Source organism: Lepus europaeus, chromosome 11 (assembly GCF_033115175.1).
Source record: "Lepus europaeus isolate LE1 chromosome 11, mLepTim1.pri, whole genome shotgun sequence".
Taxonomy (NCBI): Eukaryota; Metazoa; Chordata; class Mammalia; order Lagomorpha; family Leporidae; genus Lepus; species Lepus europaeus.
The window spans coordinates 45805770-45826566 of NC_084837.1; the positions used below are offsets into that span (position 1 = coordinate 45805770).

At 39.0% G+C, this 20797-nt stretch overlaps 1 protein-coding gene across 1 annotated transcript; it reads left to right on the forward strand.

The window, feature by feature from the left end:
* The first annotated feature begins 589 nt into the window (after positions 1 to 589).
* LOC133769428 (BUD13 homolog) lies at positions 590 to 2461 on the forward strand. Its single transcript, XM_062204626.1, is given in 4 exon segments — positions 590 to 731; positions 734 to 1484; positions 1486 to 1818; positions 1820 to 2461. Coding segments are annotated over 4 exon segments (1686 nt in total). The 3' UTR covers positions 2280 to 2461.
* Positions 2462 to 20797: the final 18336 nt, after the last annotated feature.

Sequence of the window (20797 nt, forward strand, 5' to 3'; positions counted from 1 at the left end):
AAGAGTGCATGTGTAGCAACCTGGATATTTATTTGAGATATTATTTGGCATCTACGATAACTGATGAAACATTATACTGGGTGCTTTGGAGTGCTGGACACTTGGGTAAGACTTGACTTTACTTAGACCTGTAGGAATCACAGGTATAGATTCTAAAGATAAATAACCAGTACAATTCAGCAAGTGAAATGAATAACCTCTCTTCACTTAAACCTGAGATCTGATATTTTGCAAATGTGAGAAGCATGAAAAAGCTAAGAAAACATTGGAGGGTTCAGAGGAAAGGAGTAGCTTACCCTATTCATGTTATATATATTCCAGGTAAAGACACATGATATGAGCTCACCTATGAAGAGCTAGGAATTGTAAAATGTGTCATGGAGAGAAGGAAATGCAGTAATAAGTAAGTAAGTAAAATAGTAAGTAAAACTACACATTTGAAGGAAACAAAATTGTTAAATTTAATTGTCAAATGCATTGAGTTCCTTGGTGTGAAATGTGAATAAATTCAAGCTGTAGATGGGTAATGGAAGACTTTAAATGCCTTAGTGAATAAAAAAGTTTTTAAGAAAATATCAGAGCCGCTGCCATGGCGGCAGCTCCGCAGCTCTCCAAGGCCGAGTACCTGAAGCGTTACTCACCTGGGCCAGATGCCGGTGTCGATGGGGCCTCCAACTCCCGGCGCAAACGGCGCAAAAAGCGACCGAAGCCCAGCGGGGCCGGCGGTAAGGGATTGTGAATGATGATGTGAGCCAGACAGCCATCTCTACCGCTAAACCAGAAAAGGAGGAAGAAGATGATGGAGATTTGCCTGTGGTGGCTGAGTTTGTGGATGAACGGCCGGAAGAGGTCAAACAGATGGAGGCCTTTCGCTCCAGTGCCAAATGGAAGCTCCTAGGAGGCCACGACGAAGACCTACCTTCACAAGGGCATTTCCGTCACGACACCCCGGATCCTACTCCTCCCAGGAGAATCCGTGAGGACACCCCGGGTCATCTTCTCCCAGGCGGGAGGGTCCGTCACGACACCCCGGATCCTTCTCCTCCCAGGAAGCCTCATCACAGTTCTTCAGCTGTGTTTCCTAGGAGAACCCGTGATGATTCACCAGATCCATCTCCTTCTAGGAGGACGTCTCATAATTCCGCAGATATTGCTTCCTCCAGAAGGGCCCCTGACAGCTCCCCTGATGCTTCCCAACCTAGGAAAATTCTCGGCACCTCTGACACAGGGCAACTCAGGGGGACCCGACACAATTCCCCCAATTCGGCACCTGGTGTCACTCACTCAGTGTCCAAAACCAAAAGTAAGAAAGCCCCAGAAAGAGCATTCCCACCTTGGAATGAGCCACAGACCTCTCATTCATTACTCCCGAAGAAGAGCAAATATGAGTGTAACTCGGATCTCTCTCCACCACGAAAAAGACAGGCAAAATCCCATTTTGGAGATAAGAAGCAGCTTGATTCTACAGGTGACTGCCCGAAAGCCTGATTCCGATCTTTCTCCTACAGGGCATAAACCAAATCCAAGGCCTCAGGATTCTGACTCAGAGCTGTCTCCTCCATGGAACAGATCTCAACACCGAAGCTCTGATTCTGACCTCTCTCCACCAAGGAGGAAACGGGGGACCAAGTCTCCTGCTTTGGATCTGTCTCCACCCAGGAGAAGTCAACCTGCCGGAAAGCGGGCTGCACACATGTATTCAGGAGCTAAAACTGGGTTGGTGTTAACTAAGGTAGAGCAAGAACAGCAGGAGCTCAAGAAACAGGACCAAGAAACCCTGGCATTTGAAGCTCAATTCCAGTTTGCTGAAACCGTAATTTGGTCGTAAGAGGAATTTGAAACTGGAATGTTTGGAGGAGAGGAGAAAAGCAGAGAAGGACATGGAGAGAAATGAGCAGTACGCGCGATGGGGAAAAGGGCTGGCCCAGGAGCGGCAACAGCAACACAATGTGGAGGATGCAATCAAGGAGATGCAGAAGCCTCTGGCCTGCTATATTGATGATGAAGATCTGGATCAGGTGCTGAGAGAACAAGAAAGAGAAGGAGACCCCATGGCCAACTTCATCAAGAAGAGTAAGGCCAATGAGAGCAAGAATAAGAAAGTGCGACCTCGCTACAATGGCCCAGCACCTCCTCCCAACAGATTCAATATCTGGCCTGGATATCGCTGGGATGGAGTGGACAGATCCAATGGATTTGAACAGAAGCGCTTTGCCAGGCTTGCCAGCAAGAAGGCAGTGGAAGAGCTTGCCTACAAGTGGAGCGTTGAGGATATGTGACTTTGTGGAGCTGTGCTGGTGGATATGGGCTGTGGTAGCTGGCATAAGGCAGCCAGACCTCCAGCAGGAACAGTCGCCCATGCCAGTGATCAACGCCCACGCAGACCAGCAACTGGCTAAATGCCAGTTTTCATCACGGAAGAATGTTTGAGACCAGATCTTTGGTCGGAGGTACCTGACCTTTGCAGGTGTTTCAACACTGGCTATGTATGACTTTCACAGGAAACATTGACTTCTGGTCCCACCCTTGGTTCTTGGTTGGGGCTTTTTTTTTTCTTCTTTTTAAAAATAAACATACATTTATTTTTATAAGAAAAAAAAAGAAAATATCCAACACAACCAATCCTCACGCAGCTGGACAATCATATCTGGCATCTAGAACTGCAGATAGTGATGTGAATGCATGTAGAAATGGTAGACAAGCACAGAGATACATAAAGAAAGAAGAAAGAACTTAAAAAAAAAGAAAAAGAAAGCCTAAGCATGAGAAAAGAATCTTGCATTATCTGTTATAAAATATGCCTGTGTTTCTTGGTTTACCTATTTTTATTAATACGGTTTGCCTATTTTAAAGGACAAGAGTAGGAAATGATACAAAAAAAAATACAGAAAAATAACCAGAGGAGTTGAAGAAGGTGGTGTTTGAGATTTGGAAAAAGACATGGATGGAGAAGGACAAGGAGGTAAAGGATCAAGCATCCCACAGGGGATGTAAATCACTTCCAACAAAGCACATGCTGAAGACTGAAGGGGAAAGAAGAGCAGTTGTGTGTGTGAAAAGGAAAGTGACAAATGGAAAGTAATCTTTCTATGATTCTTGGTAGTGGAAAAAAAAAAAAGAAACAGAAATGGAGGCATGTTTAAGCCAGAAGATGTCTTAGTCTCTTTGTAGACAAGAGGAAATAATCCAATGGAGAGAAATTATTGATGCAAGAAAAATAAATGGTTCACAAGGAAGACAAGAGGGGATACAACACAAGCTCAGGGCAAAAGCTTATAAAGGAGGAGACATTTCCTTCTGAGGAAGAATATGAAGCAGAAACCACAACTCAGTACAGTCAGATAAATTTAACAAATGGAGGATGGGCCAGGGCAGAACGCCTTTGATTTTAAAAATAGGAAATGAGAGGGCAGGCATTTGGACGAGTGGTTAAGACGCAGTTTGTGACACCTCTGACCCATTCCTGGGTGTCTTGGTTTGATTCCTGTGTCTCTCTCCACCCCAGCTTCCTGAGAAGGAGCAGGTGATGACTCACATAGCTGGGCCCTGCCACCTGTGTGGGAGGCCCGAAACGAGTTCATTTCCCGGCGTGAATCAGTAGATGGGAGTGTTTTCTCTTCCCTGCTCCCTCTCACATTAAAGCAAAATAGGAGATGAGATACTTTGTTATCTGTGTATGCCAAGAACAAATACATAAATTTAGGTTTTTAGCTTACTGTGGTGAAATTTTAGTAGGGAATATAAGGTTGCTGAGAAATTAAAATAACTAGTGTGATGTAGATCAAGATGAAATCAGCAAACGTGAGTTTATAGTGACTTTAAGGATGACTAATAATGTTCATAAGTATAGTTATCCAGCTTGAGCATGAAGTATTTAGGACATGGAAGGAGATTTTGAGGTAAAGTTTTGGTGACAATAGATCTGGATGTGTTAATTAAATCAAAGTGATGAGATTCTATAATGCTAAGTTTCTATGGAATGGATGACTATGATAGAGATTCCAGTTAAGTGACTACAGACCAATGTACTGAGCAAGTGGGAAAGCTGAAGAACATAAGATTGGTGGTAGCTTTGAAATGGAAAGAAAAATAATAATAATATAGCAAGTAAAAAATTTAAAACTGTAAATGCACTTGTACTTTTACATACTCTAAAGGAGATCTACTTTAAAAGCTCAAAAGAGGGGCCAGCGCTGTGGCACAGCGGGTTAAAGGCCTGGCCTGCAGCACCTGCATCCCATACAGGCCCCAGTTTGAGTCTCAGCTGTTCTACTTCCAATCCAGCTCCCTGCTAATTCGCCTGGGAAGGCAACAAAGAAGCTCCTGATTCCTGGCTTTGGATCAGCTCAGCTCCAGCTGTTGTAGCCATTTAGGGAGTGAACCAGTGCATGGAAGACTCTCTCTGTCTCTATATCTCTGTAACTCTGCCTTTCAAATAAATAAATCTTTTTTAAAAAGGTTAAAACAGTGGAATTAAAATTTAATGATACTAAACCAAAACATATAAAGTTACTAAATGGCATTCCAAGTGCTAGAATGGACTGTGATATAGTAATTCAAAGGACACGTAAAATTAGAAGGTACTCGACCTTGTGCAGATACAAGCATCATGTCAAGTTAAATAAACCAAATACAGAAAGACAAATATCGCCTGTTCTCCCTTATATGTAGGAGAAAAAAAATCTAAAAATTTGAACACAGATTGTTCACAGGAGTGAAAAAAGAGAGTTTTGATTTAAAAAAACAAACAAACAGGGGAATCTGGGAGAGGTTCATTAATTGTGACAAATATATTAATATAAGTTAAGGGGAAATGTGCGTATATAGGATTTTTTTTTGTATTTTTACCTCGCCGTATTTCTTTTGTGGACATAAAACCACTTTGAAATAAAATGTTTTAAGAAAGAAAATAGTTAAGTTTTGGTGGATGGATTCATTTGTTCGTTTGGGCGAATGATTAGGCTGAAGTTGACTGCCAAGTAACTACCTTATAGTATCAAGGGGAGCATCATGAAAAATACAGGGTTTTTTTCAATTTACAATTGATTTTAAGTCAAAGTCCATTTGAAAGAGTATAAAATCACCATCAGTGATTTCTCATTGTATCTCAAAATGACCTTCTAATAGTGAATCCCAGCTTAGACCTTAGTGTAGCTGAGGCATAGAGGTTGGGAGAGGGAACAAAATTTCACTGCAAGTGAAACTGAAAAAGCTGTTGCTCTGTAGGTTGGAAACAATCTATGCATTCCTAAGAATTGAGTAATATTATGTTGCATGGAAATATTTGGAGTGTTTTGATTTCATTTATAGGAGAAAACAGTTATATGCATTTTGGAAAGTGTGGCCAAGCAATGAAAGCTTCTTAATAATGGAATGGTCTCAATGGAAATTGCCTGACAAAGTGAAACAGTTTAATGATGTCAACATTTCTGAAGCAAAGCCTAGTCATTGTTAAAATAGAGACAATTTATCTTTTAATTCAGTAATAATTCTAGTCCATTTAAGCAGTATTCTTTCATAATTCTAACAATAAAAGGTAGTTTGCTGAATTAATGTTACTTAAAAAGAATATTTCTTTATCTTTTTTTAACTGCATTTTTACAGCAAAGAACACTTAACACAGTTATCTATGGTGAATTATACAAAATTAGTGTTTTACCATTCCAGAATTCATGCACATTTTGGTCTCCATTCAAGATACTTGAGAGCAGCATGAAATTAAATTCTTAGTAATAGAAGACTACTTCAAAATGGTGGGGAATCCAGAAAAAAAAGATGGGCTTGAACAAATTGCATGAAATAACAACTTAGAAGAAATTACATAAAATAATTTAACAAACAATCAGCATGATATTTTGGTGATGTAATTTTGATAGATTTTGGTAGGGAGAAGATGCACAATACAAAGCTTGGGCCTAATAAACTCAGAAACCTAATATTCAAAATTCTGCTTATGGAATTTGAATTCCACCTCTAATGTTGAACAAGTAAATATATAGTAAAATTAACTGAAAATTGATCTCTGTAAAAAATAAGACTGGGAAAGGAAGAGGGAGGAGGAAGAAAGGTGGGAGTATAAATGTGTGTGGGGAGAAGAATCACCATGTTCCCAAGTTTGTATATATTAAATGCATGAAGTTTTATTCCTTAAACAAAATTTTAAAAAAAGAAGAGATTAAGCAGAATTTAAATTTTGTAAGATTTACTCTCAACATGGGGACTTATTTCATTTAAGCACACAACAAATTTTTATTTAGTGTCTGCTGTACAACAGACATGTTGACCTGGTAGCTTCAAAAATTGGTAAGCCAGGAAGTGACCAAAATTTATCAAATGGAGAAAGACAAAGAAAAATATAAGAATAATTTAAATTTTTGTTTAGGTTTCTGTTTATTTTTATTTGTAACACTTATGCTAATTTGTATATGCAAAGCACCTTAAAGTACACTATGAAAGTAAATTACTAGGTATGTATAAAACAATAATTTAATAATTACACTTATGTAGATAAGCTTCAACTGCTAAAAACCTGTATAACTACCAGTTCCATAGGTAAACAATTGTAACTTACTTCACATTTCTGGTTTGCAAAATAGTGCACTACTACCTACTTCACAGAATCGCTATAATGAAGCTTAAATGAGAGAATGCATTCAACCATCTATTAAAGTATATCCAGCATTTAATAATCACTTGATAAATATTGGCTAAATAATTAGTATTTATGGAAGAGGTAACAGTTACACATATGAGAAAATGGTTAACTCTCTGACAGAGGTAGCAAAAGTAATACAGAGATGAGCTTTGATTTATGCCACAAAGGATGAATAGGGGCTGGCACTATGGCATAGTGGGTAAAGTCACCGCCTGCAGTGCCAGCATGGGTGCTGGTTCAAGACCCAGCTGCATTACTTTTGTTCCAGCTCTCTGTTATAGCCTGGGAAAGCAGTAGAGGATGGCCCAAGTCCATGGGCCCCTGCACCCACATGGGAGACCCAGAAGAAACTCCTGGTTCCTGGCTCCATTTTGGCTCAGCTCCGGCCGTTGCAGCCATTTGGGGGTAGTGAATCAGTGGATAGAAGGTCTCTCTCTCTTCTCTCTCTGCCTTTCTGTAACCCTGCCTTTCAAATAAGTAAACTTTAAAAAAAAGGATAAATAGGAGTTTGCCAAATGGATTATAGAGGTGTACTCTACAAGGTATAGGTGTAGAAACATAATAATTTAAATGTGATGACATCTTTGTAGCCCCTTTACTTCTTTTTTTAAAAAATATTTATTTATTTATTTATTTGAAAGTCAGAGTTACACAGAGAGAGGAGAAGGAGAGAGAGAGAGAGAGAGAGAGAGAGAGAGGTCTTCCATCTGCTGGTTCACTCCCCGACTGGCTGCAATGGCTGGAGCTGCACCTATCTGAAGCCAGGAGCCAGGAGCTTCTTCTGGGTCACCCAAGTGGGTGGGTGCAAGGGCCCAAGGACTTCAGCCATCTTCTACTACTTTCCCAGGCCATAGCTGAGAGCTGGATCAGAAGTGGAGCAGCCAGGTCTTGAACCAGCGCTTCAGGCCAGGGCTTTAATCCGATATGCCACAGTGTCGGCCCCACCCCTTTACTTCTATCATTAAAAACTGAAGTTTCTCAGTATCAAATCCTGGATTCTCCCTACTGCTGTCTCTATTTTCTTTTTGGAACACCTCAATTATTCTCTGGATCATAGTACCATCTAAAAGCTCATTATTGTTAAAGTTGCATTTCTAACCCAATCACTGTTGTGCTCTAGGGTCTAACTTCCAATCACTCATTTCATTAAGTGGCATCCATATATGCCCAAGACTTCAAGCCAGAGACTTGAAAATTGTTCTTTTGTGATTCTCCATGGCCAAATATTAGCTAGTCATCTTGCTATCTCATTTTATCTCCAAAATTTCTCTTCACTGCTAGTATCCTCTTTTTCTTTTTGTCTACTCTAGTGGCTTTCTTGTTTCCACTCTTGTTTCTTTTCAGTCCATCCACAAAGAATCCAATCACCATCTTTCACAAAACACAAATTGGGTTGCATTATGTCTCTGCTTAAAAACTCTGCAGTAGTTTCATTGTTGCTAGTAAAAGGTCAGCACCAATCACCACACTAAAGTCCAAAAGGCCTGTCTGCAGCCTAATTTTCCAAGCTCATTTCTCTTCCTGATAAAGATTGAGGTATATTGGCTAGCTGAGGTTTGTGAAACAGGCAAGAGCTTTCCCACCCCAGAAAACCTCAGGCTGGATTTCTTTGTGCAAAATCTTAACCAGAGTAGCTCCCTTTCAGTCTATGAGGATTTGTTTAAATGTATCTGTTCAAGATAGCCCAGAAATAAATCCATGCATTTCTAATTAGCTGATTTTCCACAAAGGTGCCAAAATGATATGGGAAAAGGATCATTTCTTCAACAAGTGATATTGGGGAAAGTAGATAACCACATGCACTTGATATGAAAAAAGAAATTAAACCATTATTTCACATCATCTAAAACGTTAAGAGGAAGTGGATCAAAGACACAAATTAAGATCTGAAACTATCAAGTGACTAGAAGAAAACATAGGGGTAAGTCTCCTTTACTTTGCTTTGGGAAATGATTGCTTTTGTTTTATTTATTTATTATTTATTTATTTATTTATTTATTTTTATTTTTGACAGGCAGAGTGGACAGTGAGAGAGAGACAGAGAGAAAGGTCTTCCTTTTGCCGTTGGTTCACCCTCCAATGGCAGCCGCGGTAGCGCGCTGCGGCCGGCGCACCGCGCTGATCCGATGGCAGGAGCCAGGTGCTTCTCCTGGTCTCCCCTGGGGTGCAGGGCCCAAGCACTTGGGCCATCCTCCACTGCACTCCCTGGCCACAGCAGAGAGCTGGCCTGGAAGAGGGGCAACCGGGACAGGATCGGTGCCCTGACCGGGACTAGAACCCGGTGTGCCGGCGCCGCAAGGCGGAGGATTAGCCTAGTGAGCCGCGGCGCCGGCCTGCTTTTGGATATGACTGCTGAAGTGCAAGCAAAAATAGACACGTGGGATTATGGAACACTAAAAAGCTTCTGCACAGCCAAAAAAAAAAAAAAAAAAACCTCAACAGAATGAAAAGACAGCATACAGAATGGGAAAAAATATTTACGAACTATACATCTGATAAAAGGTTAATCTCCAAAATATGTAAGGAACTCAATTCAATGGAAAGAAAACAAATAATCCAATTTTAAAATTGGCCAAGGACCTGAATAGACATTTCTCAGAGAAAGACATACAAATGGCCTATAGCTTTATGAAAAAATAAATGCTGGACCATCATTATCATCAGAGAAATTAAAAGTATGATGAGCTATCACCTCACACCTGTTAGAACAGCTGCTAAAAAAAGAAAACAAAAGATAACAAATCTTGGCAAGGATGTGGCAGAAAGGGGAACTCTTTTGCATTGTCAATAGTAATGTAAGTTAGTAGACCCATTGGAAAAAATGGTATGGGGGAGTCCGCATTGTGGCATAGCAGGTTTAGCTGCCACCTGCCAGCTTCTCACATAGACCAGCTTATCCACTTCTGACCCAGCTCTCTGCTATGGCCTGCGAAAGCAGTAGAAGATGGCCCAAGTGCTTGGGTCCCTGCACTCACGTGGGAGACCTAGAAGAAACTCCTGGCTTCATGCTTTGGATTGGCGCAGCTCTAACCATTGCAGCCAATTGGGGAGTGAACCAGCAGATGGAAGACTTCTCTCTCTCTTTCTCTCTCTCTCTCTCTCTCTCTGTCTCTAACTCTTTCAAATAAATAAATAAATCTTTAAATCAGACTTGCCCCAAATGGTGGAGTTAGAAATGTGCCAGGGGATTCCAATACAATCCCATCAAGGTTGCATGTACCAATCCCATCTCACTAGTCCAAGTGATCAATTTCAGCTCACAATTGATCACATTGATAGGTCTAAGAGTCAAAGGGATCACACAAACAAGACTAGTGTCTGCTAATACTAACTGATAGAATCAAAAAGGGAGAGAATGATCCAACATGGGAAGCAGGATACACAGCAGACTCAGAGAATGGCAGATGTCCTAAATAGCACTCTGGCCTCAGAATCAGCCCTTAAGGCATTGGGATCTGGCTGAAGAGCCCATGAGAGTATTTTAGACATGGAAAGCCAAGACACTCTGGAAAAAAAAAGAGGACCTAAATGAAAGATCTCTGCGAGTGAGATCTCAGTAGAAAGAACGGGGCCATCAAAGAAGGCAACTTTCTCTGAAGGGAGGAGAGAACTTCCACTTTGACTATGACCCTGTCGGAATAAGATCAAAGTCAGCGAATTCAAGTGGTTTCCATAGCCTTGGCAACTCATGACAAGAGCCTAGGGAGATTTCTGATGCCATAAACAAGAGTGTCAATTTGTTAAGTCAACAACAGTAGTCGGCCGGCGCTGCAGCTCACTAGGCTAATCCTCCGCCTTGCAGCGCCGGCACACCGGGTTCTAGTCCCGGTCGGGGCACCGATCCTGTCCCGGTTGCCCCTCTTCCAGGCCAGCTCTCTGCTGTGGCCAGGGAGTGCAGTGGAGGATGGCCCAAGTCCTTGGGCCCTGCACCCCATAGGAGACCAGGATAAACACCTGGCTCCTGCCATTGGATCAGCACGGTGCGCTGGCCGCAGCGCGCTACCGCGGCGGCCATTGGAGGGTGAACCAACGGCAAAAAGGAAGACCTTTCTCTCTGTCTCTCTCTCTCTCACTGTCCACTCTGCCTGTCAAAAAAAAAGAATAAACTATCTGTTAAAAAAAAAAAAAACAGTAGTCACTGTGTACTTATTCCTCATGTGGGATCTCTGTCCTTAATGTGTTGCCCAATGTGAATTAATGCTGTAACTAGTACTCAAACAGTATTTTACACTTTATGTTCTGTGTGGGTGCAAACTGATGAAATCTTTATTAATATATACTAAACTGATATTCTGTATATAAAGAGAATTGAAAATGAATCTTGATGTGAATGGAATGGGAGAGGGAGCAGGAGATGGGAAGGGTGTGGGTGGGAGGGAAGTTATGGGGGGGGAATCCATTATAATCCATAAACTGTACTTTGGAAATTATATTTACTAAATAAAAGTTTTTAAAAAAAGAAAGAAAACGGTATGGAAGTCACTCAAAAAATTAAAATTAAACTGCCTGTGATCCAGCAACCCACCACTGTGTATATATGCAAAGGAAATGAAATTAATATGTCTAAGAAATATCTGTTCTCTCATATTTGCTGAAGCATCACTCACAATAGCCAAGATGTGGAATCAACCTACCTGTCCACCAACAAATGAATGGTTAAAAAGAAGATGACATACATATACACAATGGAATCATATTCAGACACAGAAAAGAAGGAAATCTTGTCATTTCCAATGCCATGTAAGAACTAGGATGACACTGTGTTAAGTGAAATACAGGCCCAAGAAGACGAATACTAGGGGATTTCACCCATATGTGGAATCCAAAAATGTTGATCTTAGAGAAGAAGAGTAGAATGACAATAACGATAGTTTGGTGTGGTCAGGACGAAACAGGGAATATTGGTAAATGAATGCAAAATTTCAACTATTTTGAAGGAGTAATTTCAAGAGATGTATTGTACAATATGGTGACTATAATTAATGTTAATATATTGTATTACTGAAAAGTGATAAGAAAGTTGTTATTAAATGTCCTCACCACAAAAATGATATCTATGTGAAGGAATGCATTTGTTAATTAGCAAGATTTTGTCATTTCATGGTGTATATAAAAGTCTTCAAAAAGTTCTTAGAAAATGATATTATAGAAAATACTAATATATATCAACTTTTACAGCAAAATAATATTTTCTTCTAATTTTTATTACCTCACAAACATTTTGAAGTACCTTGTATTTACTTCAAAATATTGTGTTGTATATGATTAATAATATAGTTTTCTCTGTCAATTTAAAACATAAAAATATACCTGTTCAGAGCATGCTTCATTAGCCACCTTGAGTTTTTTAAGATTGATTTTATCTATTTGATAAGAAGAATGACAGAGGAGGAGACAGAGCAAGAAATCTTCCATCCTCTGGCTCACTCCCAAGATGGTTGAACAAGTTGAGGCTGGGCCAGGCTGGAGCCAAGAGCCAGGAACTCCACTCCATTTGTGGGTGGCAGGGGTCCAAGTACTTGGGCCATCTTCATTGTTTTCCCAGGAGCTTTAGCAAACAAATAGGAAGAGGAAGCTAGGCTACATGCATTCAAACTGGCTCTATGATATGGAATGCTGATTATGCAAACAGTAGCTTCACATGCCGCACCACAACACTGGCCTTGCCTCTGTGTTTTCAATATATGCCAATTTCTATTTAATATCTACCATTCTTTTCCTTTTCTATCAGTTCACAGTATGCCAATATCCACTTTTGAAAAATCACTTAGGGTGGATGTTATGGCATAATGGAATGCCAGTTGAAGTCTCAGCTATTTCACTTCCAACCCAGCTTCCTGCTAATGTGCCTGGGAAGTGGCATATGATGTCTCAAGTACTTGAAACCCTGTAACTCATGATAGAGACCCAGAAGGAGTTCTTGGTTCCTGGCTTAGGCCTGACCCAATCTTGGCTATTGTGGCCATCTGGGGAGTGAAGCAGTAGATGAGTTATCTCTCTGTCTCTGGCTCTCCCTTTCTTTCCATCACTTTCCTTTTACATCACTTTCCTTTTATTTGAAAAATAAAAACAAAAAGTGTCGCTGCTTTTCTATAGCAGTCAATTAGCAACACATTCATTAATTAATTCAACATGTAGCTGTTGAATGGTTACCATGTACACAGCATGAGGTATGTGATATCCTGTATGTTTCATAAAGATTACTAGAACTAATACATAGATATGAATAGAAAAAGAAAAAGATTGAAAGCAGAAAGAATTGCCAGTACTTGACATCAGGTATGAAATAATGGTCACTTTCAAAAAGATGACAGCAATGAGATTCAGAGAAATTGGTGGGTTTAAACCATTTTCTGAAGGTAGAAAAATTAGGAATTACTAATGAACTGAATATGCAAGTTAAGAGAAATTTAAGGAGGTATGATTATTCCAAAATTTTCTAATGAAGCAATGGAATTGGCAGGAATATCAAAGCAGAAGGATTTGAAGGACATTATCAAGATTTCCATTTTGTATGAGTAGAGTTTGATATGCCTCTTACACATACACCTGGAAACATCAGTTGGGTTAAAAATATTTGACAGCTACATGCAGTATTTAGACCAAATATAAATTTGGTTGTTAGCAGCATAGAAATAGATTCAAGTGTGACATTATTAAAATATTCTAGGAAGAAAATTTGATAATAATGATAACATTTTGTTCAGATTTTTTATTTAATATAATAATTCTATGATGTGGGAACCATTATCACTTTATTTTATACTTAATAAATTAAATATAAAAAGGAGACTTGCCCTAGTTTGCATAGCTTGTGGGTGGTAAGACAGATTTGAAAACCAGATGTCTGACTCCAAAGTGCACAAATAGGTAAGAGTACCAACATGAAACTATGAGACAACTGGGAAACAGAACTCACAAAAAATACTTGAATAGGAAGGAGGTGGCACAAAAGAATGAGAAGCAGTGAACAACAAAAAAAGTGAGGTCAAAGTCGTATCATAGGAGGGATAAATTTCCTGTTCAAAGATGAAGGAGTCATTCACATTAAATTCTGCTAAGATATAAAACAACTTACAGACTGAGAAATGTTTTCCTGAATCTGGCCATGAGAATACTACCATTTCAGGGGTGTAGCGAGAACAGTGAATGCCTAAAAAGTGAGTATCTAAAGACAAGGCAATGGTATGATGTTAAAGCATGCAGCTCATGTATTAACATTAAAGAATAAATAGGAAATGAGAAGATGGCAGAATAGGGAGGGAGCTCACTGTTAGGCCAGGAAAAAGATAGTTTAATAAAAGTGGAGATAGTGTAGTCTCAGGGAAGAGTTAGGGGGAAAATGGCAGAGGAAACTCTTGCAGAATTAGAGGGACACAGTGGATCTACGTGGAGGGCACAGGTGCCCATGGCTTGGGACCCCAGTTGCTGAGAGTCTCTTCCGCACCAGCTCTGGAAAGAGAGGTGAGATGAAGCCACAGTAGTGCAAGACACTGGCAGAAAAGCAGCAGGAAGAGCCTAGAGGGAGCAAGGCTTGAAGCCCCATGGGGGAAAGCACACCAGCCTAAGTGGAAAGGAGAAAAAAAAAAATAAAAGGGATGATACAGACATGATTCTCTCTCTCCACTCACCTTACAAAGGCATGTGAGACAACAGAGCAGGCGCCATTTTGGACATATGTAACAGCTGCGCTGGCTCGGGGCTGTGCCCACCCTCAACCAAGCAGAAAAACCTGACTCTGGTGGGGAGTAATAACAGGAGGATAAGACCTAGTGAATGTGCGGAGCTTATGAACCAGGATTGTGAAGGTGTGTGGGAATACTCACGGTGTGGCTCAGATGTGAGTAGTCTTGGTGGGAGATGCTACAAGCTTGGGCAGCCTTGGCCACCCAGCAAGAGACATTGCAGGGGAATCTGAGCGTACACTGAGGACTGCACAAATCCTTTGTGTGGTTCTTGGGACAGAGCAGACAAATATTATACCCACTGGGGCTAATGCTCAGGCACTGATTGCCATCCAGGAGAAGAGCTCAGCTGAGCAGAATTACTTCCCTTCTGAATTAAAAAGGGGAGAGAGAAGATTTACCACGCCAAACATGGGTGTGTCACCTTTGGCACACCCTTAACCCTGAAGAACTGAACAGAGATCTCTTGACACACCCACCACAAGCCTCTAAAGATTCACCAAAAGCAGACAGTCTACTTAATCTAGAGTCATAGTATAACGAGAAAAGAAACCACAGAGGAAAAAAAAAAGAAGAAGAAACCAAAAAAGGAAGACATCATGATGCTCCCAAAAGAACATGACACTCTAATACAAGGTTTTAAAGATGATGAGATAGAAGAAATGCAAGAAATGGAACTCAAAAAATTTATAAGAATATTTAGAAGTAATCAAAAACAAATGCATAAACTACTGAAATCCATGCAGGACATGACAGAAAATATCTTGTGAAAATGAAATCTTAAGGAAGAATCAAAATGAAATGAGTAATTTAGTAGAACATGAAATTGAGATATTGAAATCAAAAAGAAATGAAGAATTGAATAGAACAAATAAAAAACACATTTGAGAGCATTAAAAACAGAATCAGTGAGGCAGAAGAGAGAATATCTGACAAAGAACAGAGCACAGTAATGTATACACTCAAACCAAAGAAAAGAAGAAAAAATTAGAAATCTAAAAGCTATTGTTGGGAATCTAAAGGATACTATTAAGAAACCCAACATTTGGGCTCTAGGAGTTCCTGAAAGCATGGAGAAAGAGAAAAGATTAGAAGGCCTTTTTAATGAGATACTAGCAGAAAACTTCCCCAGCTTGGAGAAGGAAAGAGACATCCAAGTATAGGAAGCACATACAACCCTCAATAAACATGACCAAAAGAGATCTTTACCACTACACATTGTAATCAAGCTCACCACAGTGAAACATAAAGAAAGATTCTAAAATGTGCAAGAGAGAAACGCCAGATTACTCTCAGAGGATCTCCAATTAGACTCAAAGCAGACTTCTCATCAGAAACCCTACAGGCTAGGAGGGAATGGTGAGATATAGCCCAAGTACTAAGAGAAAAAACTGCCATCCCAGAATATTATATCCTGCAAAGCTCTCATTTGTGAATGAAGGTGAAAGAAAGACCTTTCATAGCAAACAGAAATTGGGAGAATTTGTTGCCACTCGTCCAGCCCTGCAAGAGATGCTTAAATATGTGTGACACACAGAAACACAGAAACACGGCCATCAATACGAAAGAAGATAAAGGAAGAAAAACTCTCAGTAAAAGATCACAGGAAGTTCAAAGTATATAAGAAATAACTTTGAAAAAATGGCAGGGCAAAGTCACTACTTATAAAGAGTCACAATGAATGTAAATGACCTCAACTCTCCAGTTAAAAGACACAGATATTTGCTGCTTACAAGAAACACATCTTTCTAACAAAGATGCATGCAGACTGAAAGTGAAAGGTTGGAAAAAGATATTCCATGCCAACAGAAACCAAAAAAGAGCTGGCAGAGCCATCTTAATATCAGACAAAATAATCTTTAACACAAAAACTGTTAAAAGAGACAAAAAGGGGCACTATATAATGATTAAGGGATCAATTCAACAGGAAGATTTAACTGTTATAAATCTATATGCACCTAATTACAGGGCACAAGTTTATTTAAAAGATTTGTTAAGGAACTTAAAGTGAGACTTAGAATCCAATACAATAGTATTGGGGGACTTTAATACTCCACTTTCAGCAATAGACAGATCAACTAGACAGAAAATCAACAAGGAAACAGCAGATTTAGTAGACATTAAAGACCAAATGAATCCAACAGATATCTACAGAACTTTTCATACTACACCTGAAGAAAACATTCTTCTCAGCAGTACATGGAACCTACTCTAGGATCGACCACATACTAGGCCATAAAGCAAGTCTCAGCAAATTCAAAAGAATCAAAAACATACCATGCATCTTCTCAGACCACAGAGGAATGAAGCTAGAAATTAGCAACTCAGGAATCCCTAGAGCATATGCAAACACATGGAGACTGAACAACACGCTCCTGAATGAACAGTGGGTCATAGGAGAAATCAAAAGAGAAATCAAAAACTTTCTGGAAGCAAATAAAGATAGCAACACAACATATCAAAACTTATGGGATACAGCAAAAGCAGTGTTAAGAGGAAAGTTTATAGCAATAGGTCCTACATCAAGAAACTAGAAAGGCACCAAATAAATGAGCTTTCAATGCATCTCAAGGATCCAGAAAAACTGCAGCAAACCAGACCCAAAACTAGTAAGAGAATAGAAATAGAGAAGAAATCAACAGAATTGAATAAAAAAAAATTACAAAGATCAGCAAAACGAAGAGATGGTTTTTTTGAAAAAAAAAAATTAACACACCATTGGCCCCACTAACTAAAAAAAGGAGAGAAAAGACCCAAATTAATAAAATCAGAGATGAAAAAGGGAATGTAACAACAGACACCACAGAAATAAAGAATCATCAGAAATTACTACAAAGAGTTGTATGCCAGCAAACAGGGAAATCTATCAGAAGTGGACAGATTCCTGGACACATACAACCTACCTAAATTGAACCAGGAAGACATAGAAAACCTAAACAGACCCATAACTGAGTCACAAAATGAATCAGTATTAAAGGCCCTCCCAATAAACAAAAGCCCAGGACTGGAAGGATTCACTGCTGAATTCTACCAGACATTTAAAGAAGAACTAACTCCAATTCTTCTCAAACTATTCAGAACAATTGAAAGAGAGGAAATCCTCCCAAATTCTCTCTACGAAACCAGCATCAACTTATTTCCTAAACTTGAAAAAGATGCAGCAGAGAAAGAGAATCACAGACCAATTTCCCTGATTAACATAGATGCAAAAATCCTCAATAAAATTCAGGCTAATAGAATGCAACAACACATCAGAAAGATCATCCACCCAGACCAAGTGAGATTTATCCCTGGTATGCAGGGATGGGTCAATGTTCACAAATCAGTCAATGTGATACCCCACATTAACAAACTGCAGAAGAAAAATCATGATTATCTCAATAGAAGCAGAGAAAGCATTTGCTAAAATACAACACCCTTTCATGATGAAAACTCTAAGCAAATTGGATATAGAAGGAACATTCCTCAATACAATCAAAGAAATTTATGAATAAACCACAGCTAGCATCCTACTGAATGAGGAAAAGTTGGAAGCATTTCCATTGAGATCTAGACCAGACAGGGATGCCCACTCTCACCATTGCTTTTCAATATAGTACTGCAAGTTTTAGCCAGAGCCATTAGGCAAGAAAAGGAAATTAAAGAGATACAAATTGGGAAGGAAAAAGTCAACTATCCCTCTTTGCAGACAATATGATTCTTTATTTAGGGGATCCAAAGAACTCTACTAAGAGACTATTGGAACCCATAGAAGAGCTTGGCAAAGTAACAGGATATAAAATCAATGCACAAAAATCAACAGCCTTTTTATACATAGGCAATACTGTGGCTGAGAAAGAACTTCTAAGATCAATCCTATTCACAATAGCTATAAAAACAATCAAACACCTTCGAATAAACTTAACCAAGGACATTAATGATCTCTATGATGAGAATTACAAAATCTTAAAGAAAGAAATAGAAAAGGATATAAAAAAGAAAAATCTTCCATGCTCATGGATTGGAAGAATCATTATTATCAAAATGTCCATTCTCCCAAAAGCAATTTATAGATTCAATGTGGTACAAATCAAAATACCAAAGTAATTCTTCTCAGATATGGAAAAAAGTATGCTGAAATTCATATGGAGTCATAGGAGACCTAGAATAGCTAAAGCAATCTTGTACAACAGAAACAAAGCTGGAGGCATCACAATACCAGATTTTAGGACATACTACAGAGCAGTTATAATCAAAACAGCATGGTACTGGTACAGAAACAGATGGATAGACCAATGGAACAGAATAGAAACACCAGAAATCAATCCAAACATCTACAGCCAATTTATATTTGATCAAGGATCCAAAAACAATTCCTGAAGAAGGGACAGGCTATTTAATAAATGGTGCTGGGAAAACTGGATTTTCACATGCAGAAGCATGAAGTAAGACCCCTACTTTACACTTTACACAAAAATCAATTCAACATGGATTAAAGATCTAAATCTATGACCAGACACGATCAAATTATTAGATAACATCAAATTATCAGAGAAACCCTGCAAGATATGGGCACAGGGAAAGACTTCTTGGAAAAGACCCCAGAAGCACAGGCAGTCAAAGCCAAAATTCACAATTGGGATTACATCAAATTGAGAAGTTTCTGTACTGCAAAAGAAATAGTCAGGAAAGTGAAGAGGCAACCAACTGAATGGGAAATAATATTTGCAAATCATGCAACATATAGAGGATTAATAAACTGAATCTACAAAGAGGTAAAGAAACTCCACAACAACAAAACAAACAACCCACTTAAGAGATGGGCCAACAAACTAGACATTTTTCAAAAGAGGAAATTCAAATGGCCAACAGACACATGAAAAAATGTTCAGGATCACTAGCAATCAGGGAAATGCAAATCAAAACCACAATGAGCTTTTACCTCACCCTGGTTAGAATGACTTACATAGAGAAATCAACTAACAACAGATGCTGGTGAGGATGTGGGGAAAAAGGGACACTAACCCACTGTTGGTGGGAATGCAAACTGGTAAAGCCACTATGGAGACTGCTCAGAAACCTGAAATTAGCCCTACCATACAACCCAGCCATCCCAGTCCTTGAAATTAACCCAAAAGAAATTAAATTGGCAAATAAAAGAGCTGTCTGCACCTCAATGTTGATTGCAGCTCAATTCACAATAGCTAAGATATGGAATAAACCTAAATGCCCATTAACAGAAGATTGGGTAAAGAAATTATGGGATATGTACACTAGAGAATACTATACATCAGTAAAAAAAAAAAAAAGAAAGAAAGAAATACGGTCATTTGCAACAATTCTATCCACAAAACTCACCAGCAGTACTTAGTCCTAAAATCTAAATCTTTTCTAACACTGCAAATCATTACTTTAAAAACTATTTATTAATAAGTTGATTTTAATATTTTGGCTCTTAAAATGCTGTTTTTTAAAAAAAATTATAACTGGTCCAATGTACACATAGAGGAAAATAGCTCCATAACAAAATGATTTTTTTTTGACAGGTAGAGTTAAACAGTGAGAGAGAGAGAGAAAGATCTTCTGTCCGTTGGTTCACCCCCTAAATGGCCGCTATGGCTGGCACGCTGAACCGATCCAAAGTCAGGAGCCAGGTGCTTCCTCCTGGTCTCCCATGCGGGTGCAGGGCCCAAGCACTTGGGACATCCTCCACTGCCTTCCCGGGCCACAGTAGAGAGCTGAAATGGAAGAGGAGCAACCAGGACAGAACCGGCGCCCCAACCAGGACTAGAACCCAGAGTGCCGGCGCCACAGGAGGAGGATTAGCCTAGTGAGCCACGGCACCGGCCAACAAATGATTTTTAATTGATAGTTTACACATTTTTTAGTCCCATACTAACAAGTCACTAATAGGTGAGTATATTGGTATATGGACAAAAAAACTATCATTTATTTTATATATTTTTTCTACTTAATAATTAAAGATATTTTCTTTATATTCTCTATATCAGATAAAATTTAAATATGAAATGCAAACTTTAAATATCTGGCAAAAGAAAATGTGAATTTCACTATAACATCTGCTTAAAAACAGATTGCATCTATCTATGTAAAATTAATTTGCAAAATTTTGCATAATTATAATTGCATATATAATTATGTATAGATGTGCATTATAAATATGTTTCAAATACAAGGAAGGAAATTGAGTAATAGGGAAAATAAATGCACAAAAATAATAAGGTAATTATATTTAAGTAATAACCATCAGGAAAAATTAAGTGAGAAGTACACAGGATTTCTCTGTACTACTTTTGCAACTTCCTATTATTGGAAATCATTTTAAAATAAAGTGCTGAAAAGCTATAGAAAATATGTGGAACTTTATCGAATATGTTTGGAGTGTTAATCATTGCTTTGTCTTCTGAGGAGCACTATACTTTGCTCTGAGTTTTCCAGTAGTGCATAAAAATAAATA